The 27,569-nt window shown below is 41.4% G+C and overlaps 2 protein-coding genes across 2 annotated transcripts; both read right to left on the bottom strand.

Moving 5' to 3' along the window:
- Nucleotides 1-2,013: 2,013 nt before the first annotated feature.
- LOC310870963 (macrophage mannose receptor 1-like) lies at nucleotides 2,014-23,247 on the bottom strand. The gene is made up of 31 exons (XM_083782366.1): nucleotides 23,112-23,247; nucleotides 21,924-22,277; nucleotides 20,801-20,971; nucleotides 20,342-20,497; nucleotides 19,994-20,104; nucleotides 19,712-19,849; nucleotides 19,391-19,567; nucleotides 18,887-19,041; nucleotides 18,082-18,195; nucleotides 17,880-17,995; nucleotides 17,590-17,738; nucleotides 17,201-17,400; nucleotides 15,378-15,493; nucleotides 15,168-15,240; nucleotides 13,415-13,568; nucleotides 12,931-12,969; nucleotides 12,335-12,498; nucleotides 12,084-12,145; nucleotides 11,840-11,940; nucleotides 11,120-11,262; nucleotides 10,734-10,839; nucleotides 9,683-9,810; nucleotides 9,142-9,186; nucleotides 8,822-8,924; nucleotides 7,854-8,086; nucleotides 6,485-6,650; nucleotides 6,004-6,201; nucleotides 3,733-3,849; nucleotides 3,090-3,248; nucleotides 2,811-2,837; nucleotides 2,014-2,683 (listed from the first exon to the last, which is right to left on the bottom strand). Exons 1-31 carry the CDS (start codon nucleotides 23,182-23,184, stop codon nucleotides 2,442-2,444), a joined length of 4,290 nt encoding a protein of 1,429 aa, XP_083638492.1. The 5' UTR covers nucleotides 23,185-23,247; the 3' UTR covers nucleotides 2,014-2,441.
- A 2,768-nt stretch (nucleotides 23,248-26,015) lies between these two features.
- LOC310871313 (kelch domain-containing protein 3-like) lies at nucleotides 26,016-27,179 on the bottom strand (the record flags this gene model as incomplete). The annotated part of the gene is made up of 1 exon (XM_083782799.1): nucleotides 26,016-27,179. The coding sequence occupies one exon, from the start codon at nucleotides 27,177-27,179 to the stop codon at nucleotides 26,016-26,018; it is 1,164 nt and encodes a 387-aa protein (XP_083638925.1).
- Between the last annotated feature and the right edge of the window lie 390 nt (nucleotides 27,180-27,569).

The following is a 27,569-nucleotide window of genomic DNA, read 5'->3' on the forward strand; positions in this document are numbered from 1 at the left end:
CATTACTCATGCTCAAAGCTCTCATTACTCATGCACATACATGGAATTATGTGTATGCACATAGGATCTACTGGAACATAGCTCTTACAGAATACCGAAACCCCTATCCGTCTGCAAACAGTACTAGACGGATGTTGGTTCTTCTCCTTTTTTACTACAGACATTCACAGCCTTACTTCCAAACTTGTAAACTTCATTCTGAGATTCTCAGTCATTTGCATTCAGGGTTGTTTTTATTGTTAGTATAGTATATTATATATGTATAGTTTATTCATATAATTTCATTAGATATATTCCACTGTTATGTTCTTAGCTTACGCATGTTTCATGAACTACTTTTTATGTATATGATGTATTGCCATGCTTTTTGTTCTTGCTTATTGTAAATCACTCTGGATTAAGAGCGTCTTCTAAATGCCTAAATTGTAAAATAGTAAATTGTATCTTAACCCATTTAGACCAGGAACCCCTTTTTGTAACATTACCTTTCAAGCATGGAACCTCTTTGGGGGTAGTTGTTGCTACTGTATGTACAGCATATATTTTTGGAGGTAGGCAGGCTACTCTGTACTTCATGGCCCACTCATTTTTTTCCCCTTCACAACAAATCTTTTTGGCAAAATAGTCTATAGCTCACAGCTTGTAGATCACAGCTTGTATTGTCTATTTTTGCCGAATGTTCGGAATGGGACCTTGCCCGTAAAACAATGAAATACCAGAACGGATTACAATGATACTTTACTGAATAGAATAACCTTACATAGCAAGGATGAAATTCTGTAGTCTGAACATGTGGTGTTTTTAATCAGGTTACTGCGCACAGAGATTCTGTCTTGTCCATTCTGGATATAGCCATGAAAGACGACAGTCATATCCTGTGTGTTAACTGACAATCACAGCTTTAATTTCTAGAGTATATCTTCTTGTTTCACTACCTCTTTAGTTCGTTGGTTTAGGCAGAGACATATCTGAAGGATAAGGCAGTGGGAGCAAGTCAGTTCTTCAAAAATATCTGCGTAACAGGGGTGCTGATTACTCAATACAACCTGAAGTCAGCTTATTCTTTGTATAACTACAGTAAGGCCATGGGTCTACCAAAGCATTTAATCCCTGGTGTTTTAAATTGTTTTGAGCGCCAGATAATTGCACTGTGCTGGAAAAGGCTGCAACATGATGAGGTGCTGGGTCGTCTATTCTGCACTGCGCGTTCATGTCTGGTGTTTTTTATCTGGCCACCGAGGTTTGAAATATTTTCAACTAGAAATGTGTGCTCCACAGAGCACAGGTCTCCGTCAGGCCGGGTTGCCTACTGGAAGGCAGTCATAACTTGGAATGGAATTTGAATAGTCTAACTTTTATACATCTTGTTCACATGACCCCAGAGATAATCGATGTGAGTTTGGGTCAAAAAGGAGTACTAGGAAAAATTATGTTTTGAAGAAAACTGTCCGGGGCCGATTGGAGAGTGAGAATATAAGAGCAACACTATTGGTCAAAACATTGAGTGGGCTGTTGAAGTGCCACAATGAGGCAGATGTGAACATTTTGGGGTGGAGGTACTTCCAGGCATTTTCTGAGGTGGGGGGCGATTGGTTCCTATTATCCCTGACATGTATGGGTCGAGCCCTCCAAGAGCAGTGGAAAAAACAATTTTCGCATCGTATCCAAAAAGCAAAGAGATACAGATGATAGAATTTGGAGTGGAAAGTAAAGATGTTGGAGCCAGGAGCGGGACTGCGGGGTGAAACAACCGCTTAAATCAGTTATCAGGCTTAAATAGCTTATTTATTTAGTCAGCCTGTGGCCAGTCAACCCCCCAGGTGCAGTACTGCTTCTGTAAGATTGCATTGGGAAGACATGGTACTGGCTGATTTCATAAGCTTTGTATTTACAAAATAAATAAATATTGAATGAATAAATGGAATGGGATTATGTCAAATGAAGTAATATAAAACAATATATGCCAAGTCTGTTGTATATCTATTGTGATATTTATTACAATTAAGGATATTACACTCTCAACATCTTTGGATGCATGCATGTACTGTATGTACTAGTAGGCCTAGATTTATTTGAATTCGCTTTAATAAGTTTCTGAGACATTCCGATTTTTCTGTGAGTTTATGAGTTAACAAGACGATCATTAACATTTATGTACATGCTGGTTTTATATAATATTGCTCAGTGAATGTTAAAGTACAAGGTTCATTCTTCATTAACCAGTGTCAAACATCTTTACAAATTAATTGTTTTTTAAAAACAATGCAATGTAACGGCATACAAAAATATTCAGTTAATATAAGTATACAATTATGTCAATAAAGCATCAAACATGGTGAAATGTCCTTTTCCCTGAGTAAAATGTCACCTGCCACAGTTTAATTACTTCCACAATCCACATACAAAAAGCGATTAGCTGTACACCACGACTTGTTTGTTAATCACAAAGTTATAATAGGCTCTGGGTTCTCAACCTCTGCATTTCCTACCAGCTGGCTGGTGTCTATCACGTTGTCACGGTTGAAGTAGAGTGGATTGTCAAAGGTAGGCAATGGACGGCCAGACTTCTTATAGAGGAGGAAAGCAGTGACCGCTAGGACTGAGAGCACCGTTAATACCAGCACCACTACCAAAGCTGAGTGGACACGATGGCGTTGGTGAGTTCCCTCTTGTTTATGAGCAGCTGCACAATCAATGGAAAGGGTAATCAGTCAAAACTAATGTTCAGAAATGCAACAACAGTAGGCTATATATATATTTTTTTTAAGAGAGAAATAGTACATATATTATGATTAATTAATTAATCTTACCAGCTGTTGGCAACTGTTCTGGGATCTCTGGCAGAGGAGAATGGAAAAGAATCATTATTGATAAGGAATTTAATCTTTGCCCCAGCAAAGTATAGCCTGATTCATACTTAGTTTGCATACGGTACATAACTTTGCTGCATGCCAAAAAATGGATCTAGCTCGCAAATCTTCACGCTTCGATGTGTATTGTGTAGTGATCTTGTAGATCGGCTATTTTCAATGTGGCAACCTCAAGCAACCAAGTATAACTCAGGCTTAAATGTGGAATGTTGGTCTCACCTTTGGGCGTTTCGCAGATATAGGCCCTGGTATGCCAGCGTTGTCCAGTCCTCCACGTGCCGTCGTCAGAATGAACTGTTCCATACGTGTCATCATCGGGTTCATATTGAGCCCAGTTCACGTAGTCTATGGGTGTCTTATCCAGCCACAGCCACGTCCCTATACATAGAAAGAGGATGTACTGTAAGTTTTCTCCTTTTATCATTGTTTTTCAACAAAACAACCATGAATACTGGTTTCCTCTACCACAATGTCTGAAAAAAGAAATGAACTGAAAATGCACAAATCTAAGCACAAGCTGAGTCAATATATGTAAGTAAATAGATATTATTATAAATATCGGTATCAATGCCATTGTGCAATTTACTTTATGTTATTTTGTGTTGGCGTGACACATTCCTGATTTTGGATAGACTATACCCTTCCCTACTGGATGACTGTCAGTCTAGCAAACACAAAACAAACCATGTCACACAGCATATTCATCCATTAATCCGTTATGACCAATAGAACATAGAAAAAGAGCCTACCCAAAGGCCTAAATAAATGAACCGAAATGGAATTTGACCTAATCAGGAACTCGTTATAACTCATTGTCTTGGCAATAGAACGTTTGTTATGATAAAGAAGACTGCAACCGTACCTTTGTGAGTTTTGTACAGGCCTATCCAGAATGCACTGTGGCTGTCTTTAAGCTTTTCCACCTTGCTTTTAATAAATCTCTGCTCAGCTGGATCTCCAATGCTGGCTAGAACCCCACCTTTATGACACAAAATGGCAGTTGTTAATATATTACACATATCTCTGCTGTTGAGAAGAAACCACCTAACTCTTAAATGTTCATTTTACAGGAAATTAAAAATATTATATAATCTTTTCAGGAAATTAAGAAAACCTTATATATTTAATCAATACTGCCTCATCAAAGTTGTATACTACCGGTATATATACACGATTTTGTCTGAAGTGCTTTTTAATGCTTTTAATTGGTTCAATACTTTTTTAAGGGTTTGTGTAAACACAAACATTGTCTAAACACAAACATTGAATGCCATTGACAATAAATGGCCAGCTTTGAGTGTTTGTGTATTGTGTAAACACAAACATTGAAGTGAAAAAAATGAAAGTGAGAACGCAAATTGTGATTGGCCGGAATGCAATGATGTATGATGTTAAGAGCACCCTCACTTCACACGATATGCATATCGTCGCTGTTGGACAGAAACCAGCTAGCTATCTCCATTTTTCAGCTTACAATTTATTTAATAAATCAGTGCTATTTACGTCTGTCTGTAGGTTTTACAAATATTTAACGAATGAAAAGTATTAAAAAATCTCTTCTGACTAAACCTCCTAACTCGATTGGATCCTCAAACTGTCGTATGAACCACTTAATTATCCCCCATTGATGCCAAAAACTTTATATTTTAGACATACCGGTAGCTTGTTTTTGCCAGAGAAATGCACATTTATATACAGAAGCATAGTGTGTGTGTGCATGTGCGTGCGCGACGCGTGTGTGTGTGTGTGTGTGTGTGTGTGTGTGTGTGTGTGGGCCATAAGTTCAAGCCATAAGTTCAACATCGCTGGTGAGTGGGGGGAGCAAGTCGAGGAGCTCACTAGAGAGTTTCACCGTCGACTCGACCTGATCGATCTGTCCCCCCTCCCTATAGTCATGAAGCTCGACCTGATCGATCTGTCCCCCCTCCCTATAGTCATGAAGCTCGACCTGATCGATCTGTCCCCCCTCCCTATAGTCATGAAGCTCGACCTGATCGATCTGTCCCCCCTCCCTATAGTCATGAAGCTCGAGGCCGTGAGAGAAGTGGCCCTGGCGAAGATACAACACCTATTTGCCAATGTACACATCCCACAACATGCACTGAGAGACATGACAAATAGAACTGTCCAGCTGGCCAGAAAATGGGCTGGCCTAAACTCACACTCCACACGAGACATACTCTTCCTTTCATAATGGCGAAGGGGGGCTGGGGGTCCCAAATGTAGAGTGGACTTATGCAGCAACACGGCTAAGCCACCTACTGCACATGCTCAATAATGATGATGGCACCGTCAGAGAAATGGCCAGGGCATCACTCCTACTGGACCTTCGCAGGAGGAAGGTACCCATGGCGTGGTAGTGAAGGCTACCCTCACCCACCAGGGAGGGGACACTAGACTACAGGAAGAAACGGCAAGAAGTGTTCTGCTTAGCACGAAACAGACTGAAGGGTTCTGCTTAGCACGAAACAGACTGAAGCCAAAGAACATTGGCGTGGCCTTCGACTGCAGGGAAAGTTGGCCTGTGTTGATTCAGCTGATCACTCCGTTTCACATTCGATGTACAAAAATGCTGCTATTGGGGAGGATTTTTTAAAATTCACCATCAAGACTGCAAGTATTACCAACCAAGTACAATCTGTCAATCTGGTATCCCGACACCCACACTCCACTCTGTATAAACCATCATGATTCTGAACAACACCTAGAATCCATCGCACACATAACAAATGGATGTAGTGCATACAAAAAAGTATCAACCATTACTTGGAAGTATAACAAACTTGGGGTATCGCTGTAGATTTGCCATACTGATATTCGGAAGCCTGGGCCATGTGCATAAACTGACCATGAGTGGCCTAAGAATAGCTGGCATGACAAAAAGCAAAGCCAAACAACTTGCCAAATACTGCTCTGTTTCGGCTGTTATGGGCAGTTTGTCTGTGTGGAGAAGGAGGTGCCATGTGTATACGTAAGTGAACATGAACTGACAACCCCGTTATATTTGTTTCCTTGTAAAATGAATTGTAATTTGTGGATTCAAATAAAGAAATCGAAATGTGTGTGTGTGCGTGCGTGCGTGTGTGCGTGTGAGAGAGTGAGGGGAGGGGGGGGCGGGGGAGGGTGGTCTTACCTAATCTTACACAGCTTGATGCTGCATCTGCCCAATCACTTTCAACCGTCATGAAGAGGTAGCAATGATCCCTAAATGGCACCCAGGCAAAAGTCTCATCTGAATCTGGAGTCATGAAGTAACTCTGCTCCCGGATTTTGGTGGTGTGGTCAGGGCAAACACCTGGGTACAGCCCTGACTCAATCGGTGGGGGCACTTCTGTAGGTGTGAGCCATTATGATGAACAAATTCAAGTTACACAATACATTGTTCGGAAAGGCAACTCTGATTTGCGTAAGACGAAGACAATTTACAAATTAAACCAGAATAACGTTGTACAATAGTATTATAATATTACACATGAACCAGAGTGCACTTGCTATGGGGAAAGACTATTATGCTATTATATTATTTACTATACTGTGCCATTCTATCGTTATATTCTGGTGCTTTAAAGGGCATGACTCTTTTATCATTGTGTTATAAATAATACTAGTCATACCTGTGGTCTTCATACAGACACTATTCATGGTTTGATTGCACAGAGCAGTCTTCCATTTTCCATCCACGTCCACATACACACAGGGCTGGCCTCTGCTTGGCTCGTTTCGTGCCCAGTAGGTTTTGATCAGGTGCCAACCATCAATGAACCTGTAGTAACCTCCAGTCTGAAAGCAGGGATGGTTCATTAAAAAAGGGTCTAAACATGCATACTTACATACACATTCACATTACATACACACATGCATGCACGCACGCACACATATATCCATACATAGTTATAATTAATTACCCCCATATAACAGCAACATGATAGACCTCAAATTAGACTGACAAATACTACACATATTGTATGAATATACGCAAATGATCAAAATGACTGCAAAACGTTGCAATGGAACAACTATACCCAAAACTATTCAGTGTGTAACACTAAATTACTTTAATACTATTAAAGTCATTCAGTTTGGTTATATTCAGCTTGTATAAACCATGACTAAAAAAACATCGCATGGATGCACCTGGGACGTATCCTCAGTGATCTCAGTGGTCTCTCAACATCATACCCCTCACTCAGGCGACCCAGCCGGGAGTGATCAAGTCCCGACTTACATCCCAGTAGCTACCCTCGATCAGTCCCACTAGGGAAAAACCAGGGGCACACAATCCGTTGGAACTACTCCAGAACTACTCTGCCAGGGCTGGGAGGTACACTTCTGGCACATGGAGGGACTAGGCTCTGTGGGTTGTCTCCTGGCCGGGCCCCTCCTACGTCTCACCAGGTCCACTCCTGCTCTCACCAGGAGTAGAGCGAGGACCTGTGCATTGCACCAGAGTCCCAGCATCAGACAGTTCATTCAGGAGTGGTGGGCAATGGTTCCGCAGGGTCATGGTGCTGCGGTTCCGCTTGCTGCTTGCATGGCCCTCCCAAAGGCCTCACCGAGGGTTGTTGGGCTTCCTCCTCAAGGAGGACACAGGCTGGGGCGCTAACCCATACTGCTCACCGGGTGCCGTATACATTCCGGCTGTCACCCGTCTCTCCGGTGGTCACCAGACTATACCTGGTTGTCACATAGTCTATTCCTATGAGTCACTATAAATAGAAGAACTATAACTAAAAAAACATCACATGGATGCACCTGGGACGTATCCTCTGTGATGTATCCTGAGGTCCACGGGGTTTCTGGTCTCTCAACATCATACCCCTCACTCAGGCGACCCAGCCGGGAGTGATCAAGTCCCGACTTACGTCCCAGTAGCTACCCTCAATCAGTCCCACTAGGGAAAAACCAGGGGCACACAATCCGCTGGAACTACTCCAGAACTACTCTGCCAGGGCTGGGAGGTACACTTCTGGCGGATGTACTTACATGATTTGTATTGAGACCAATCCATAAAGGTGTGTTGAGATTCAGAGCTTGCAGTTCCACGTAGGCTTGTGACAAGTCATTCCGAACGCTAGCCAGTTGCGCACCTTCAGCCTCACAAAGCTTCTTAGCCTGATCCCAGGTCAGATTCTGAGTCAGAACTTTGATAGAGTCATTACCCAGTTGGACATAGTGATCAGGAGTCATTGGTTCTGCATCAACTGGGAAGCGTTGGTCTGTGGAGAATAAAATAACAGTAAAATCACTATGGGCAGTACTTTCTTATTTCTTAGATGTATAGAATCATTCATCTCTAGGAGTTAAAGTCATTCAGATTAAAGTGCAGATTAACAGAATACAATAGAATGCACAAATGTTTGGTTTACCGAAGAACCATACTGTATAATACAGTAATGCTTATTTATGTGGTGGAATGCTCCATTCAATAACAGAACAAAGTACACGTATGTATAGAACCAAGGTAATTGTTACGAAGGAACCAGGTGCCTCTCTGACGCCACTCTGACATACCTCTGACATCTCAACACTATAAATATAGGTGCCTACGCGAGCAAAGATGGATTTAAGCTAAGAACCGAGATCAGGACGCCGACCTAAGGACTTCATACCAAGATCGAGCCACCGACCGCCGGACTTCAAGAACCGCTCGCCTCAAGAGACCCATATCCATCCCTGACGATACTTCGCCAAGGTTGGGCATCTCTCGGCATTATCCCAGACCCGATCAGCCCTATACTTAGGGCTCGGTTACAGTAATACAGAACCACCCAAAAATGATGTAACACTTTGTTTTTGGTGAACAAAATAGAGGCACTGCCTCAATGTGAGATAGACTTGAGCAGAATATTAATTATTTCAGATAAATACTTCTGAATATTTATAGCAAGTATGAAACATTGGTTTCATTGGTCGTGCGGTGAAGAAAAGATTAGGTCAGAAATGTAGCTCACCAACATTTCTCATGCAGATATATCCATTGGTGTCATTGCAGGACTTTAATAGCCATGTCCCAAAGCCCATGTCAACATTGCTGTTCAAAACAGCACACTGATCCTGGACAAGGCATTGAGGAAATGGGATTAATGATACAGATACAAACAGCCCATTGTACATTACAAGGTTCATCGTCAAACATAATGGAGCTTTACGGTATGTCAGTATATGATTTAGGAGTTTGTGAGATTTATAATTATGTTTAAATACTGTATTGAATTACACTACTCTTGGTCATGAGAATAATTCATTACATAACAATGTTAGAACATGTTACCTCACTCCATCTACGAAGAAAATGATATATTTGTTGTTGGGATGACTGGAATGAAAAAATTGAATGTTAGAGAAATTCCTAAATAAGCAACAGCATTAAGAAAGCTTAATATTTGTAGTAAGCATAGTTGCACTCAATTACATTTCTTAACAGCATGAACCCTATATACTTTGTTGACCAGGATCCCCCATGGGTCAATACTTCGTCCCCTTATTTATCTTGAATTTAATCTGTATATAATTTTCTATATTGCTGCGTAGTTAGTACTAGTTACTTGTTTTGTACAGTTGTTTGTTGCATGTTTAATGGATCACAATGGAAACAAGCCTTTGGATTTTTCTGCAATCCATTTGCTGTGTGTTTTTAACCCACTGTACTGCCTATACCTTTAGAATCATCATCAATAACATATTGAATCGATCCTGTTTCTCCTCTACACAAATCTCTCAAGCTCACAACGCATTGTGTTGTGAGTGTGCGCCTATTATGACATTCATAGAATAGGGTTCAAGTGGTTAATAGATCTCAATACTCTACTTACAAGTGTGCCCCTATTTGAATATTTCCTTGGTCGCCCATCAGTCCAGTAAAATTCATCACCTCTTAGACTATTCAAACCAATCCAAAGGTCTGGAGCTGCTGCCGTTGCCATTTGGATGACCAGAAAGGCTGAAAAATGCATACAAGTCTTATTATAGAGAGTCTCAAATACATGTTTTATATTGTATAGGTAAATACACAAACAACCTGAAGTCCTTTTCCAAAGGTTCTTTGGAGAAGCTTCATATCAATATTAAAACACTTAAAGCTGCTATAAGCAATAATATGTCAAATTTGTATTGATCTTTATTTTTTATATATATTTTTGGTATTCAGATCATCCAGCAATGAGTAGAACGCTCCCACAAAAATGACTCTCTGTGACACATCTAGGGTCCGCAATCTGCATTTAAAGATGTTCCTAGAAGCTTTGTCATTGGTCGGAAAAAACCTGGTCGCAATGACTAACCAATCAGGAAGCACACAGGCAAATCGACCAATGACAAAGCTTCTAGGAAAATCTTTGAATGCAGATTGTGGCCCCTAGATGTGTCACAGAGACTACATTTTTTTGGAAGCGTTTACCCATTGCTGGCTGTCAAAAAAGAAAAGAAAAAGGTCATTATAATTTTGACATAATATTGCTTATAGCATCTTTAAAACATGTATTACACGTTAATGTATAAAAAAGGAAAAGAAAAAAAAGTGTTGCAGGTACCCATTGTACGACAAACATTAAACAAAAGGAAATTCATCACTGTTCCGTTATGGATGCACAGTTATACTGTATGGACCGTGACCGGACCGAAGTGTCATGGTAGCCTAAGTCTTTGTTTAGAATGCTATTATTCTATACAAACATCACACATACAGAGACCTATTTTAAAATGGTTGCTTTTCCTGCAGACAAAAAAGCCAAATCGTATAATCTCTGAATGATTTTGAAAACGTTTGATTTTATTGTGCAACATGTCTGCAAGATGTTAATGAGTGCTATATTTAGATTGTATTTTTGTGCATACATGTTTCTAAGAAAAGGAAATAGGACATACCTTGCTCAGACCTTGACATAATGGAGACTAAATTTCCACCCTTGTCCTGACACCGTTTCCTTGCATCAGTCCATGTTTCCTTACGCTTTTGAACAATTTGGTAACACTATGGGTATCAAATGTTAGAGTATGTTAACTTTTGAGAGAATGGGCAAACCCATATAGAGACAGTATAGCAGTATAGCAAGAGATCGGATACCACTGAAATATCCATTGAGTGTCTTGTCTTTACATTCTAAGGAGCACATATAGAGATTTCCACATCTAAAGAACAAAACATTACACACACTGGTTGCATGTTTAAAATTGGTGGAGTGCACATACATGTTACTTTACATTCTGATACAAACCTTCAACAAGTCAGAATGTTAACAATGACCTCTCACCTTTGAGCCAAATTTGGTCCACCCTGATGGGCAGCCACCTTTAGGAGCCACGGTGGGGGCTACAGTTGTGTTGACAGGGGGTGAGGCGCTGCGTTTGCAAATGGAACGGTGCTCAACACCACAATTGAAATCATTCCAGAACCCTGTGAATACATTGAAGCAAACAGCAAACACATTATAGAGAGAGTCGGAGCACAGGTCTCCGCCAGGTCAGGTAATAGGTATAGGTTGTTGTGCGTCAGCAATGTTCGAAATTCGCCAATAAGGATGGAGTATGAAGAAAAGTTGAGGCATTTTGTTCAAAACAAGCCACTCGTGCAAACTTTAGATGGCAGTACGGTACCATATCTCTTTTCAGAAAATAGTCAATCTACAAGCTCACAATGAGCTTGTAGAACTGCTATTGTCACTCAGAGGGCTGTAATTTGCGTGTCTTAAGTACCAGGTCTTATTCCCTAACTTGAGTAAACTAAAGACCTGGAGGCGTGATCAATGCTCTTTGGCCACTCAGAATAGCCAAATGGCATTGATCACGCCTCCAGGTCTTTAGTTTACTCAAGTTAGGGAATAAGACCTGGTACTTAAGACACGCAAAATACAGCCCAAAGTTTGTGTTTTCAATGTTATTGTGACATGTCCAGCATATAGGGATGCTATGGTTCATGTGGTATGTGTAATAATGCAGGTATGCCCTCAAGGGGGCATGCTGAATGTCCTCACCGTTATAGTGGTTCATGACAACACAGTTCTCATCACTGTTAAGAAAATCCGGTTGATTTTCACCCCACCTCGTAAACACTGCTGGAGATCCATCCAGCCACCTTAGAGAACAACACCATCACGTCTGTAGGTTAGTCTATATAATATTAACACTCAATGCTGCAGTCTTGTTTGGATCACTGTTGCAGCGTTAGAGACAGCATGTATCAATAATATACTGTAACACATTACATAACATACTTACTCATATGAACCGTCAAGATCCGCTGTCATTCCTATGTAAAATTGACCATGACGTCTAGCTACCTGTACATAAGCAAACATAGACACGCACACACACACGCACGCACGCACATAATTATGCACACACACGCATGCGCACGCACACGCGCACATGCACGCACACACACGCACACACACACACAACTTTAGAACTGCATGGTAGAGTGCAGTGATTGATTTGATTTGAATAAATGTGTTGGTGCCAGTGCCAACCTGTTTCCACAGAAAGACATTTTCAGCTTCACTGTTGATGATGACCAAATCACTATGTTTCTGTTGACAGTAATGACGGGCATCCTCCATAGGCATCGAGTCCCAGTTAATGTAATATTGATTGCCTCGCCACACAAGCCAGTCATCCGCAGTTAAATTGAAGTCTGCAAAGGGTTGGAAAAATAAGATGCTGACTTAAAGATGGAGTGCCTTGATTTTTTTCCCACCGTAAAACATCATCAGGTATTATTATTATTATTATTATATTATATAATATATCATTTTTATGTGGACACGCCGACCAGTTCATTAAGTATGCCTGGTTTGCCTGGTGGGTGGCCTGAACCTAAGCCGCACCCACAGCTGTTGTTGTATGATAAAGGGGGAGGGGATGATATTGTGATGTCACAATATCACAGTTTTTTCATTGGCGTGTTTGACTCTCAAGGTTTCAGCCTCCAGGAAGAAACCCAAAATACAAAGGGAATAATTGCACATAACAACCACACCAAGGGATCTAATGAAGTACTGTCACCTCATATACTTATTATTACTAGGATATTATCAGATCATCTACATCTGTAATGGCGACGTACCTTTGGCAGGGTCAGGGGGGGGTGGCTTTGGAGTGACTCCTGTGAGGATACAGACAAGAGGCAATAACAATCAATGGTCCACAAGGACAAAAATCACTTGCATTCACATTAAGTTTAGAACAACTTGTACTATTTTTCATTCTCTCCTAATGTAGTAAATTCTTCACTGTGTGTACTGTGTTGCCAATGCCTATCACTGCCAACCTCCACACAATAAAAAGAAAAAAAGCTCTGGCTAAGCTAAAGCCTGCCATGAATTAAACCCTGGTCTCTGCTTTAGTGGTATAGTGTTTGGCTCCACACACACACACACACACACACACACACACACACACACACACACACACACACACACACACACACACACACACACACACACACACACACACACACACACACACACACACACACACACACACACACACACACACACACACACACACACACACACACACACACACACACACACACACACACACCTTACCTAGACGTATCTGGCACAGCCAGTCATTGTAACTCTCACAGTGCACATCATTCCAAGACCCTTCTTCACCCCAATGAGTCATTTTGAATTCAACACAAGATTCCATATTATTTAGATTGTTGGGCTCGCCACTCTCCCAATGTAAGAAATTGACCTGTGATGAAAAACAAACGCCACAGTTAGATGGTTTGTTAAGGTCTCACTTGAGCTACGTTATGCTTGGTACCCCGACCGACTCACTTACTTATAGTTGCAACTCAGACTTGAGTCAAAATGTCCATCAGTCGATGTCAATGTCAGAATTAAGACTTGAATTAGATTTGACTTTTCCTGAATTAAGTGACTTAAAGCGCAAATAACATGCATTTTAAAACTGCTTTTAATATTTAATATCATATTGTCTATGTCCCTCAAAGTTATTTCTAATGGTTTGATCCTCAATCACCACTCTGATATAACCAGTCCTTGTCATTTCTTTCTGGACTTCGAAAGCAGTTTTAGCTGCAGTACCACAATGTCCTGCGGTGGTGGGGGTGCTGATATGCAGATTATTTAATATTTGAGTCATTATAATACTGATGCTAGATAAAACCAGGCTTGTTTCCATTCCATGCCAGTTTGGAAAATCAACAATGGTGGACATTTTAAACAAAGTGGAAATGCAAATTTGGAACTGAAGACTGAAGAAGAGGAGGAATTATACAAAGTGGGGTGACATTGATGACATCACGATGAGACCAAAATCAGTTGAGCTGTTCCTGAGAGCAATTTCCATTAAAGCACCAATATGATATGAAAGCCTGACTGTTCAAAATTGGTTATTTGTGGGGATAGAAAACACATATGGGAGCACCAAAAACACAAAAGAAATTGAAAAAGTTGAATTTTATGTTATAGGTCCTTTAAGTAAAATGAATGGTACCCAAACATGAATGGTACCCAAAGTGAAAGAAATATTTTTCAAATATTTTAAGAAATAGCAGATAGTGTGAGCTTGTTATTGTATACTATTCTGTTTGATGGTTGCTTTCCTTATCCTGTTCGCTATGTAAAGCTGTCATCATATAGAACACTTTAATTACAGATGTGACTACATATGTCGGCTATTTTTAAATAGCCGACATATAAATCAGGGGTTTTCAACCCGTTTCATTTCAAGGCCCATTATTTATTTGGCATTTGAGCCACGGACCACCATTTCATGAGATTTAGCCTCTCAGACCCAAAACGAAAGAATATTTTGTTGACGTTGGATAATATTTTGTCTACAATTCCATGCTTTTGGCAAACGTTGATCAAAATAAGAATTCTTCTACATTCTCTAATTGTGTAGACTTCTTGTAAATGAAGTAATACAGATGTTAACAATAATTTAACTCTTGAGAGCATAAAATGACATTTGGTCACCAACTCATCATTTAGCTGGGGACCACCTGAAACCGCCTTAAGGACCACTGATGGTCCACGGACCACTGGTTGAAAACCACTGATATAAATGGATAAAGTGGTTAAGCTGATTGTGATGCTATATTAACTAATTTAGCTGGGGACCCCCTGGAAACCCCTCGAGAACTACAGTAATGTGTTAAGGGACGCCTAAAGAGAGGGTGCCAATTATGAATGATTCAATTAATCAATAATGATTCATGATCAAGATGACTATGACTGACTCGAGACTTCAATCGAGACCTCTGCCGAAAAACAGCTCTGGAACTATCTACAACATGAGATATGGAATTTACATACAACTCACCGGGGATTCATCAGTCCAAACATAACCAGTTGTTTGGTCAGGAGTATGGAGGCCAATCCAGGCTTTCCCGTGGCTGTGGTGATTAAAAAAAGACAAATAAATAACAAGTTGTCAACTATACCTTCACTTCAATAGAAATATATTTAAGCAGTGAGCTTTTTCCACACTGATCATCTGAAATACAACATAATTTTCTGTTCCAGATCTTACAGTCCCACTGCTATGTCTGTACTACTGTGGAGGCTGAGTAGATCTCCTCCGATTGCCCTGCAGTAGTCTATGGCTTCATTCCAGGTCTTCTCACCAGAACGCGGTCCTGTAAAGAACTGGGACACAAAACAAAGTGTGAGTTAATCCGTTTGCATATTCATATGGCGGCTCACTCAGCTCATTATGTCATATTCTGGGGAGCTGGGATCAAGCTGGGAACCTTCTTGTACCTCCTGAGCACCTGTCTATTTTCTTCTTCAATCTTTATTTTACCGTTTAGACTTGAGTGAGGCAAAGGAAAGCACTGTCAGGATCCAGTGCTAAGCTCTGGATCTGCAGTGGGAAAGTGGGAAGTGTGTGTGTGTCATAGCAAACCACTGGTCAATAGCTTTATGAGGAGAACCTTCATTAACGCTATGGACCATAACTAGCAATACCACACAATTAACTCAGCTGACACTATACAGTTGTCACAGCTCATCCCCTTGCTGCTAAACTCACATTAGCACCACATTGGTGGCACTCCTTTCACAAATTGCACACCTAGTAACTTGTTTCGATGACACAGGGAAGCCACTGTTATTTATTAGTATTGTTCGAATTATTATTATACCGTAATAATTTAACAAGGCGGGTCTACATAGAACAGTATGTATTTTTTGAGGAAGCCTGGACAAATTTGCAGTGTGTGTTCACCAAGACGTTTGAACGTGCAATTTATGTTTTTCCTGAGTGAAGCGTATACGTTTACAACGGGAGCGGCGTGTTTTTGGACACATCCGCAGTGTTGTTCTGCGCTTGCACATTCATGTGTGGCAGTTCTATTTGCATGCCTTGAGCTGAAATATTTTCAACACTGGGGACACGGCACGATACTTCTTGCAGTGATACCTTGTAGCAGAAGGGTCAGTGATACCTTGTATAGCAGAAGGGTCCGTTATACCGTGTAGCAGAAGGGTCAGTGATACCTTGTATAGCAGAAGGGTCTGTTATACCGTGTAGCAGAAGGGTCTGTTATACCGTGTAGCAGAAGGGTCAGTGATACCTTGTAGCAGAAGGGTCAGTGATACCTTGTAGCAGAAGGGTCAGTGATACCTTGTAGCAGAAGGGTCAGTGATACCTTGTAGCAGAAGGGTCAGTGATACCTTGTAGCAGAAGGGTCAGTGATACCTTGTAGCAGAAGGGTCAGTGATACCTTGTAGCAGAAGGGTCTGTTATACCTTGTAGCAGAAGGGTCTGTTATACCGTGTAGCAGTAGGGTCTGTTATACCTTGTAGCAGAAGGGTCAGTGATACCTTGTAGCAGAAGGGTCAGTGATACCTTGTAGCAGAAGGGTCAGTGATACCTTGTAGCAGAAGGGTCAGTGATACCTTGTAGCAGAAGGGTCAGTGATACCTTGTAGCAGAAGGGTCTGTTATACCTTGTAGCAGAAGGGTCTGTTATACCGTGTAGCAGTAGGGTCTGTTATACCTTGTAGCAGAAGGGTCAGTGATACCTTGTAGCAGAAGGGTCTGTTATACCTTGTAGCAGAAGGGTCAGTGATACCTTGTAGCAGAAGGGTCAGTGATACCTTGTAGCAGAAGGGTCAGTGATACCTTGTAGTAGAAGGGTCAGTGATACCTTGTAGCAGAAGGGTCAGTGATACCTTGTAGCAGAAGGGTCAGTGATACCTTGTAGCAGAAGGGTCAGTGATACCTTGTAGCAGTAGGGTCTGTTATACCTTGTAGCAGAAGGGTCAGTGATACCTTGTAGCAGAAGGGTCAGTTAAACCTTGTAGCAGAAGGGTCAGTTAAACCTTGTAGCAGAAGGGTCAGTAGTTATACCTTGTAGCAGAAGGGTCTGCTGGGCACAAGTTTCCAACCCAGAGTGCAGCTGGGCAAGTCCTGAGTTGGTGGGGGCGGGGTTAAGACCCCTCCTTCTGCCAGATGTTTGCAGATGTACTTCTCTTTATTAGTGCAGGGCAGGACGTCCCAGAGCCCGGAAAAAATCCCAGTCAGCATGGCAACACAACCCTGCTGGTGGCCTAAAATAAATACAATTAATGTAGTTATTGATTTGATTTAATTTTATTTAGGCAATTAGTGCGTAGTACTGCATACGGTATTTCAGCAGTTGAGTAATATAAAAATAGTTCATTCATTTATTTTCAAATTTGCAGCATTTTGGAATAAAATGAAAAGTTAAATGGAAATATTCTTTCTCCATACAGTACCTGGCATCAGTGCATTCCAGTGAGTAAATCTCACAGTTGCTTTGTTGCTCCACTCAAAACTATCAATATTTCTCTGGTTTGAGAGACCCAGCCAGAAATACTTCTCTGGTCTCATCCCCACCAGGCTGACAAGGAATGCATTATCCACTCTAGAAACATGCAGAAAAATCGACAGGATGTTTGGCTTTCACTCAACCATCTTTCCTCACCTTGTAAATCACAGTAAAGACCTGTGCATTCCTGAGGTTGATCCGATCGCACATTAAAGGGAAAAGAAAAAACATTCTCACCCATTTGAAACATCCACCAAGTATGAGTCTGAATTATTGCATTGGGCTTTGGCTTCATCAAACGTCTTTGTCACAGAACCCACCAAGTAGCAGTAGGAACCATGTCTTTTCCAACCCTGTAATGCAAGCACATACGGTATTATAATATAGTTGTGTAATAATGTGTATAATATGTTTGTGTAGTTATTAGAACTTCACTCACAGGCTTGCAGCCTATATCCAGCTCCACTTCATCTTGGGTGGGTTTGGTAGCACTTGGTTTACTACAGATAAACCCATGTTTCTCCTCACATGAGCGGTCTGCCCAGTTCCCCTTCTGCACGGTACGAAGGTGATAAAGGTTATAGAGACGATACAGTACAACAAAAATATCTCAAGCTGTTTTCATTCTCATCCATAGAGAATAACTCAACGCAGTGAGCTCATTATACCAGGGCTTCTGGTGTCGGGAGCCCCAGGGGCTATTGAAGGAGCTCCTGTATACCAGGGCTACTGGTGACGGGGACCCCCAGAGTGCCCAGCTAAATCTGTTCATATAGCATCAAAATAATAATATAATATAATACATACTATAGGGTTATTTGCTATTTTCAAATGAATCTTGAACATTTCTTTTACAAATTTGGAATATTTCTGAAACACATTTTGTATAGGAGTCCCTGGCACAATATATATTCAGATGGGTACCTCAGACAAATGAATAATCATTTGGGGGTCCTTGACATGAAAAAGTTTTAGAACCACTCTGACTTTCATGTCTCACGGTAGAACAAAAGGATCCCCCACTAGCAGCTCCTAAAGGGGTGTCGCCTGGGTGGCGCTAGGTTCATCTTGCAATCTGCCTATTAGATTATGAGATATTTTAGGGTTAGAGCTCTTCCTCCAGGAAAGTTCACCCATAGGGGAGATTGAGATATATTTTGTGCAAGTGGAAAAAGTTAGGCCTAGAGAATGATGCCATGTTTTAAAAATGTATATGACATGTGTAAATGTATGCTCAACACTACCTCTCCCCGCATTAGAACACAGTCCTCTGTGTCACCAGAGGAGCTGGGCTCCCCAAACTCCCAGCTGGTGTATGTGACAGTGGAGTGGTCGGTCCAGTCAAATAGTCTCTCAGTCTTCCTGTCGTTCAGACCCATCCACAGCTCGTCACTGCTAGCTGCACCCGTGGAGAAAGTGCAATGTAAACACTGCATTTACATTGCAGAGTGTATAGTATAACAGATTTTCAACTGAAAAATGTGAAGAATCAGGCTTCCTGAATTTGTGAACACACACACACACACACACACACACACACACACACACACACACACACACACACACACACACACACACACACACACACACACACACACACACACACACACACACACACACACACACACACACACACACCCTCACACACACACACACACACACACACACACACACACACACACACACACACACACACGCTATAGCAAATAGACGCTCAATGCTTGTTGGTGCCTGAGATCTTCATGTACCGTATCCAAGTTGAGAGATGACGAAGCTGTGCTCCTCTATGTTATGAACACTGGCCAGGTCTCCTCCTTCTTTGCGGCACTCAGTCTTAGCATCGGACCAGGTTTTCTTTTCACGGTGAAGATGGAAGCATTGACCGTTGTAGGGAGTCCAAGGGCTTGAACAGTGACCTGTCTCAACTGATAATAAAGTACCGGTAGTAATACAATTAAGCAAAAATAAATGAGCAAATGAATTATAATAAATACAACATATGTTTCATATCTACAGTAGATGCCATTACAGCGAAGCAGCATATAATTGTGTATTTGTTTCTCCTGTACCTTCAGTAGGCCGTGGAAAGGATCCTCCTTTTTGACAGATGTAGCCTAGCTTCTTGCTGCAGACAGCACTTTTCCAGTTGGACTGCGCTCCAGAGTCTATCACTGCACAGGCGTGTCCGGGAGTAGGAAGTGGATTCTCTGAAGCAAGACAAAACCTTCCATTTATTTCTGGAGTTAAAGATGTACAGTACCTTCATAATATATTGTAAATATAATCTCTATTCGGAGATTGACTGGGAATTCATTAAATCATTGTTGTGGCATACAGGAATTAACACTTACCAGAATCCCACTGTAGATAGCGGAATGGCTTCCCATCTGCCCATCCCCAGCCATGGTCTGGGTTCAGGTTCAGTCCAGTCCAGAGAATATAATTCTCTGACCCTAACAATGCTGTGTGTGCGTGCATGCATGCGAGAGAGAGAGGGGGGGGGGGGGGGGTATAATTATTAAAACCTATAGGTAATTTATGGAGTTACATTAATTCTCTAGACACCAACAGTTAGCCATGGTATAAGCAAGATATACCATATGGCTACCATGGCAAGTTGTCAGTTATGTGATATTAACAATAATTCAGACCATCTGCAATGCGGTGTATTTCACATTCACCACCGGGTGGCACTATACCTGTGACATATGCCTGCTCATGGGGGTCGGTGATACTGAGGAGGGATGCTCCCTGCTGCTTGCAGCTGGTTTGAGCCTGAAACCAACTCAGAGCTGATTGCCTGTTGACCTGGTAGGACACTCCAGTTACAGGGTGCTTCTTCCAATTATCTGTGGCTGAGAAACACCAGTACAGGAATAGGACAAATCAACACAAGCATCTAATATTGCTCCATATTAAGGCTTTAGAGAAAGCTTATTGTATACAATATTCTGAACTGTAGCCCTTACTCAATGCCTTATTATTGGATCATGAACGGTGTAATGTGCTGAGAGACAGAGTTCAACTGTTTAACAATATGTTGCATCACACGTAGATGGATTACTTATCTGCAAATAACCTTATTATTTATATTCTATATGGGCAACTTTAGTCTTTCTGCAGAAATGATTCAGTTTCGGCACAATAATGATACTCACACGTGGATGGGCAGTAGCCCCAGAGTTCGTGGTCATATTTAGTTTCAACAGCACACCACAGGCGCTTCACAGAGGAGTCAAACCCAGTGCAGTCGGAATACCACTTGTCTTTGTAGAAGAAGGGAAACATGCAAGGCATTCCAAAGGAATTTCCCTCAATGGTGAAAAGTTCTAAAAGGGGGAGTTGAGAATAAAATATATTGATCTGGTTATCTGGCAAATCAAGGGCACAAAAGTGTATCTTCCAACAAATGAATACTGTCATACTTTTATTTGTTGTACTGTGAATAGGCCTACAGTACAGAGTAGACGTACACAATTAATTACAGCAACATTTAGAAAGGATATTCCTTACTCTAATTACCTATAAATTGCCTAATTTGCATTCATGGTTCTCGGGCTCAGTGGGGTCCGCGCGGGACCAGTGTTTACAGGGTGAATGTCTGGACCTTTTTGGATAATTCAGATATATATATATATATTTTTTAAACTTTTTAAACTTCTTTTTAATTCTCTTCTCGGGGTCCCTACTGGCACAAAATATTTTCAAATGGGGGGTCTGATTTCCATTATGCTATCCTTTTGACTGATCATGATTCACTCAAAGATTTGCAATGAACATGTTTTTATGTTGAATACAAAGGTTGAATACAAAGTACCACTGCAAAGTAATTACAGTTGATGTCTGCTTACGCTCAGGATCACATGGGAGCAGATTTGAAATAGAAGTGATCAATTGTGTTGCATTTAAGTTGCAATTACATAAATTTAAATTTAGTTACATTACATAATGGTATTAGAGCGATTATGTACAGTACACACAATTGTATAACTCACATGATATTAAATAGGAAAATATTTGAAATGTGCTTTTGGAGAAGACAATTTTGGAAGATTTGTTTTTTGACTGTAAAATAACCCCATAAAAAGTTAGCAAATCAGCTGTTCCACTATAGTGTTACCCTATCTTCAACCATTTAAATATCCTGAAAATCTGCAGCTGAAAATCTCTTCTTTGGCATTATTTATCAGAAATGCAACTGTAACCCTGATTGGACCAGAGCAAAGACTTTGGACAACCTGAAATGGACACCTGTTCATCCATCCAGATGTAATACCATACCTCTGTATGTTCTGGAGCAAGCACCCTCGCTTCCTCCTTGAATTGTGAGGTGGCTACTGGGACCAGCGACGTTGGTGAGAACTCCTGATTCATGTCCTGTGAGGTTTATGTACAGAGCTTGGTGTTGCAGGGCGAGCAGTGTTCGATTCCTGCACTCCCACTTCTGGAGGTCACTATTTTCATCACAATCATAAAGGCTCACTGCACTGCCCAAAGTCTTCCCCTGGACTCCGAGACACTTCCTGATGCGAGGTACAAAGAGGCGGTTGTTGGTTGTCCAGCGCACTTCGAAACAACGAGAACTGCTCCCCACCAAACAAAAACCCAGCTTGTTTACAAGTGAAAATGGCGAATCTGTGGGGAAAGAGTAGATAAAGCAATCAGTGGGGAGAGTGGGAGACATGCCCATACTGTACATCTTGAACTTGTTCAGGTTAAGGCTCTCTAACTATAATGTTTGACAAGTTCATAGTTATACAATTGAAATTATTTAACATTTTCGTTCATTCTAAATAGCAGTAGACCAGCCATTCTCAACTGGTGGTCCTCAGAACACCTCCCAGTGTGCAATGGAGGTGCTAACTTAATAGTTTAATCTAGACGGATTTCTTCATTGAAACATTCACATTTTGTGTTGACACATTTGCAGACAAATTCATGTCATATAGCAGGTTTTAAAAAGCACAAATATGTGCCAATTAATTTCACAATAGTGATTTGCAGGCCTGTCACAAATTGTGCTGGTCAGCAGACTGTAAGGACCCACTTCCTATTGTCACACCGTAAACACTCCAAAAACAGGCACAATTCTAACTATAATTGACAAACATTGCACATTGTCTAGCTGTATAACTTGTATTGCTCCTGGTATTGATGATTTCTATTGTATTGCATGTTGATATGTTTCTTGATTATGAATTGAATACATAGGACCACAATGGCAACAAGCCATCATGGCTTTTCCTTTTAGCATTACTTGCACTGTTGTACATGCTAGTTTTACTTGTTTTCAATCAATCAATCAACCCAATCTTGAGAGCTTATAGCCTACAAAGCCTTTTGAAATAATGCAGAAAAATGACCCTTTGTATTTTAATATGCCAGTATGTGTGCCCTGACCATCTTGACGCATACCCAACTTCAGTAGACTCTTTCATATCACATACAAAGGTCAATAGTATACTGTACCATCTGAAGCCACACCCTGGAAAACCTGGATGAAGATCACAACAGCTGCAACAGTTCCCCTCATAATTAGCATTGTTCCTCATACGTGCACGTCTGTCATCAAACAATATCATCCACGCATTGCCAGCAGTGTATAGCATGTGAGCACAATCTCCAGGAAGAGTGAAACTTATAGTAAATGTGACACATCCTGTCACGTCACAACATGACGTTTTTTCTTCAGTGCAGTTTCACTTGTTCCAAGGGGGAGAGGACATGTGTGTAGAATCAAACCTACCCTGACATGACTCATGCTCAGCAGGAAAAAGAGGCCAGAGGCCAAATGGAGAGATTATCCTGGGTCACCTATCAATGTGTTTTATCAAATTACTTATTGGTGGCTTATGCTATGTATAGACCACTCCGTCACATAATGAAGTCCAAGTTTGTAGAATTCCTTTGCAATATCTTCTCTCAATGCAATGCCCGTTCTACTGGGTGATGTCTTGTGCAACATAAGAGCAAGATAATGCTAGTGCGTGTAGTAGTGGTATAGTATTACTAGACCAGTGTCCTATTAGCCTATTATTTGTACTACTACCACTACTACCTCTACTTCTACCACCTCTACTACTACAAAGCATATAGGCCTACTGCAACTACTATTGCTACTACAGTTACTATTATCTTAGACAGAACATTTGTCAAGAATAAAGGAGACACATATCAGACTTTAAACTCATGAAAAGGATATGTGTGCCCCAGAGGGCACACTTCCACATTCTTGTGGTTAGTCACTCAAGGAGCATTACCGTTTGTTTCAGCAGAAGTGCTATTTTGAAATGAGTTATGAGATTTAAGCTCGAAACTGAAAGTCAGCCGACTCCTCTCAGCACTGTCAGCACACTCATCCTGGGTCGCTTTACCCCGGTGCTAGCATTATGTGGCCATTGCACAAATCTGTTTAGCTCTGGTTTAGCCGCCTCAAGCATGTCACCGCTTAACCCATTCTGACCTGAGATCAGATTCATACGAGGTTTCCGCCGGACACACACTGGTCTGATGAACCCATTCTGACCTGAGATCAGATTCTAAAATTGTCAGTCGCTCTTAGGTTTTTCAAAAATAGCAGACCTACAAGCTCGTATCGCGCCACTCGGTGGCGCGATACGAGCTTGTAGATCTGCTATTTTTAAATAGCTAAAGCATAACATGATGCTGACACCAAAATGGGTGCCCGGTCAGAATGGGTTAAAATATGATTGATTGATTGATTGATTGATTGATTGATTCATTCATTGATTCATTCATTGATTCATTCATTGATTCATTGAATACATACAGTTTGCAATATGATTATACAAATGGTGCTAAAAGGATAACACAAAAATCGCTGAGGACTTATTTCCATTATGGTCCCGTGTATTCAATTCATCAAGACATCAAAGACAAACGATAATATATAGACAAATATGTCCAGTTAACACCAGATATCAGAGAAAAATTGAGAGGGAGAGCTTCCTCAATCGCAGATGACAAGTGGATCACTAATGGTTGGAGTGTTCCATTGCAAAACGCCTTATGTTGAATATTATAGTCAATGAATGTAGTTGACGGTCTGATAAAGGTACTTCTCATTGTGGCTGCATCTGGCGCTGTCCAGTGCTGAAAACCTACACTCTTGCAGGCTCTGCCCAAGTTGGGTTGTTAACCTGTTGCTATTTTACTTGCAATCATATTGGCATAGAAAAAGGTTGTACGTTTTGACAAACCACAAATATGTTGAATCTCAATGTTTCAAGACGTGAACCTTGTGAGGTGTGCCCAAGCCAGACGATAGGCAAGCGAGTGCCCATGATGTCTCAGCATCTTTCGAGTTGCGTAGAGATAGAATGGGAGTCAGTTATAACCTATATCTTGCACATGGTAGTTCACTATAGGAAATATATAGGAAATCTATAGGAAATATATTGAGTCAACATGGTCTGCATCTGGAAAAAACATTCAACATACAGTATCTGTGATTGTAGAAATGCACTATAGTACATATGCCAATGTTCTTTGGCAACCAGGTTGTTAATCATGATGCATTGCAATTATTCTATGAAACGATAGTCATTGCCTTGTAAAACAAGCCATACATGATAGCTAAAAATCACACCTGTGTGAAGTGAGGGGCGCTCTTATCATCGTACATCATCATGATCTCCATTCATTGTCAATGCGAATTTAATGTTTGTGTAAGACAAAAAGGGCGCCAATATATTAAAGTCTAACTCATGTTGATTAGGTGATGTAATGGTGAAGTAAAACAAGCGGTGCAAACACAAACATTGTATTCTTTCTGTATATCAGCAAAGTGTAGATTTTTATGTTAGAAATTGAGGGAAATTAAGATTTTGTCGAGCTTGCTGTGAATTGTGAAGATTTGCTTGGACACAACAGAAAAGTCCATTTCCTCAAACATGACAAACTAGCAAATACAAAATTGCACTGTGAAGTGAGCGGTGCCTTTTATCGTGATGATGTCTGATGTCGCAACATGACACCACGGAGGCATGGAGGTAACCTATACACATATTTATTTTGCCATTAACTTGAATGCCACATGCGTCACGGGGGCCTACACACAAAGCCGCACGTTGGAGCAGTTAGCGCCGCTCAAGAACACATGAAAAAAAAACACAAAGATCTCCACCTTTGCAGTCATTTTCCTCTCCCACTCCCAGCTATGCTTTACAAACATCTGTTTTTCTGATATCCTCTTCCATAACTGTCTCCTCCTTTGCCTAAAGCATCTCTTCTACTTTCAGTCGTGATGGAGAACAACTGGGTGTAGAACTTTCAATTCTCAGAGATCTTCTCCTTTGCTGCGCTGTCTGTCCTGCAGCAGTTCAGTTGGTAGTCCCTTTCTCCTTTATGATGCTACTTAGTTCCTGGTGGATATCGTTCCTCCTCACCTTTCCCTTTCTTCTGTTCCATTGCCTGGAACTTGCTCTCTTCTGTTGTCAAGTTCTCGGTGGGCTGTTTTCTTCTGTTGCTGTGGGTAGTCATGGCTGTCAGTTCCCACCTGATGTCGTGTGGGAGTCCTGACTGCTCCAGGCCGTACTGCATAACTGCTAGTTTGCATAATGTCTTCAGACTAGGACTCAAGTCTAAGATGTACACCTGTACATCTGGAGTTTGAGTGTATTCTCCAAAGAGGATGATACGATCACCAATCATGCAACAACAGCACATCCAAAACATCCATGAACACAGGCGTTTTCCCTTAGGCTCAATCTTAGTCCAGTAGAGCGTCTCTGGGTTGAATTTCCACAGATCATTGAATGTCCAGTCAAGAAGAAATTTGTGGCCACCAAATATGTACAGCTCTCCATTGAAGGCAAAGGCTGAATGGCCCCTGCGTCCTTCCGGAAGGACCTGTGCATATGGTGTGATCATCCAGGAGCTGTTCGCTGTGTCAAACACACTGATGTTATTGTTGTAGTCAAACCGGTCCCCTTGGCCCCCAAACACAAACATCTTTGTCCCTATGATGGTGGCAGAGTGACATGATGAACCGGGTGCCGGAGTGCCTATGGCGTTAATTAAAGACCAGACCATCGTGGTGGTGTCCAACTTGTGGATGTCATTAGTGCATCTAGTCTGCCAGTTGAATCCTCCAAAGATATACATGGCCTTCCCCAAGACGCAGGCCGAGTGGCCGCACCTCGCCCCTGGAACTGTCCCGGAAATCTTCGGCGTGAACCACTCGTGGGTGTCGATGTCGAATGCATAAAGGACGTTGCAGTACTTCCTCGTGTACGTAAATCCCCCCCAGATGAGGATATTTTCCAGCAACACAGCAGTGTGGCCCCAGCGCATATAGGGAACCTCGAGGGGGTGTTCTCCCTTTGTCACCGGGGGCAACTTCGTCCAGTGCAGAGACACCGTGTTGAAGACGTGTACGTCAATCTGACCCATTTTGTACATGTAGGTCTCCCTGCCACCGTACCCACCAAAGGAATACACCTTGTGCCCCGCTGCCACAGCAGCATGACGGAATCTCTTTGGGCCCGCTTTCAGATGGACCACCCAGCGCAACATTCCACATAATAGCACCGCTGTGGTTAAAAGTGGATTCTACTCGAAATTCCTTTTGAAGAGTGCGGTTCTGTGGACTGCCCATTATAAAGACTCCGGTGGCAGAAACGTCACACGAATCCTTGCCAATTGGTTGGGTCGGCCAATCAGGAAAGCCAATGCCCTGATATTGCACTTGCAAGCTTAGTGGTGAACATTCTGACACTTGCCTTTCCCTTGAGACAATGATAGTGTATAAATGGGCAACCTTGTGGTTGATGGATGTATGAATGAACTGAATTTACAGCAGCAGCATAAATGCATAATATAGTACTGTCCAGATAACAGGACAACACTATAAAATATCCCTGTCAAGTATCAAGAGAACAAAATTGTATACAAATTGTGGGTTAA

Source organism: Protomyctophum parallelum, assembly GCF_964188405.1.
Source record: "Protomyctophum parallelum genome assembly, chromosome: 14".
In the NCBI taxonomy this organism is placed as follows: domain Eukaryota; kingdom Metazoa; phylum Chordata; class Actinopteri; order Myctophiformes; family Myctophidae; genus Protomyctophum; species Protomyctophum parallelum.

Coding starts and splice junctions, on each gene's coding strand:
- LOC310870963 (XM_083782366.1), bottom strand. CDS start 23,184: ATGCTAATTATGAGGGGAACTGTTGCAGCTGTTGTGATCTTCATCCAG. Junction 20,105..20,341: donor TGAGCAGGCATATGTCACAG/GTATAGTGCCAC, acceptor ACGCACACACAG/CATTGTTAGGGTCAGAGAAT. Junction 15,241..15,377: donor ACAGACATAGCAGTGGGACT/GTAAGATCTGGA, acceptor TAATCACCACAG/CCACGGGAAAGCCTGGATTG.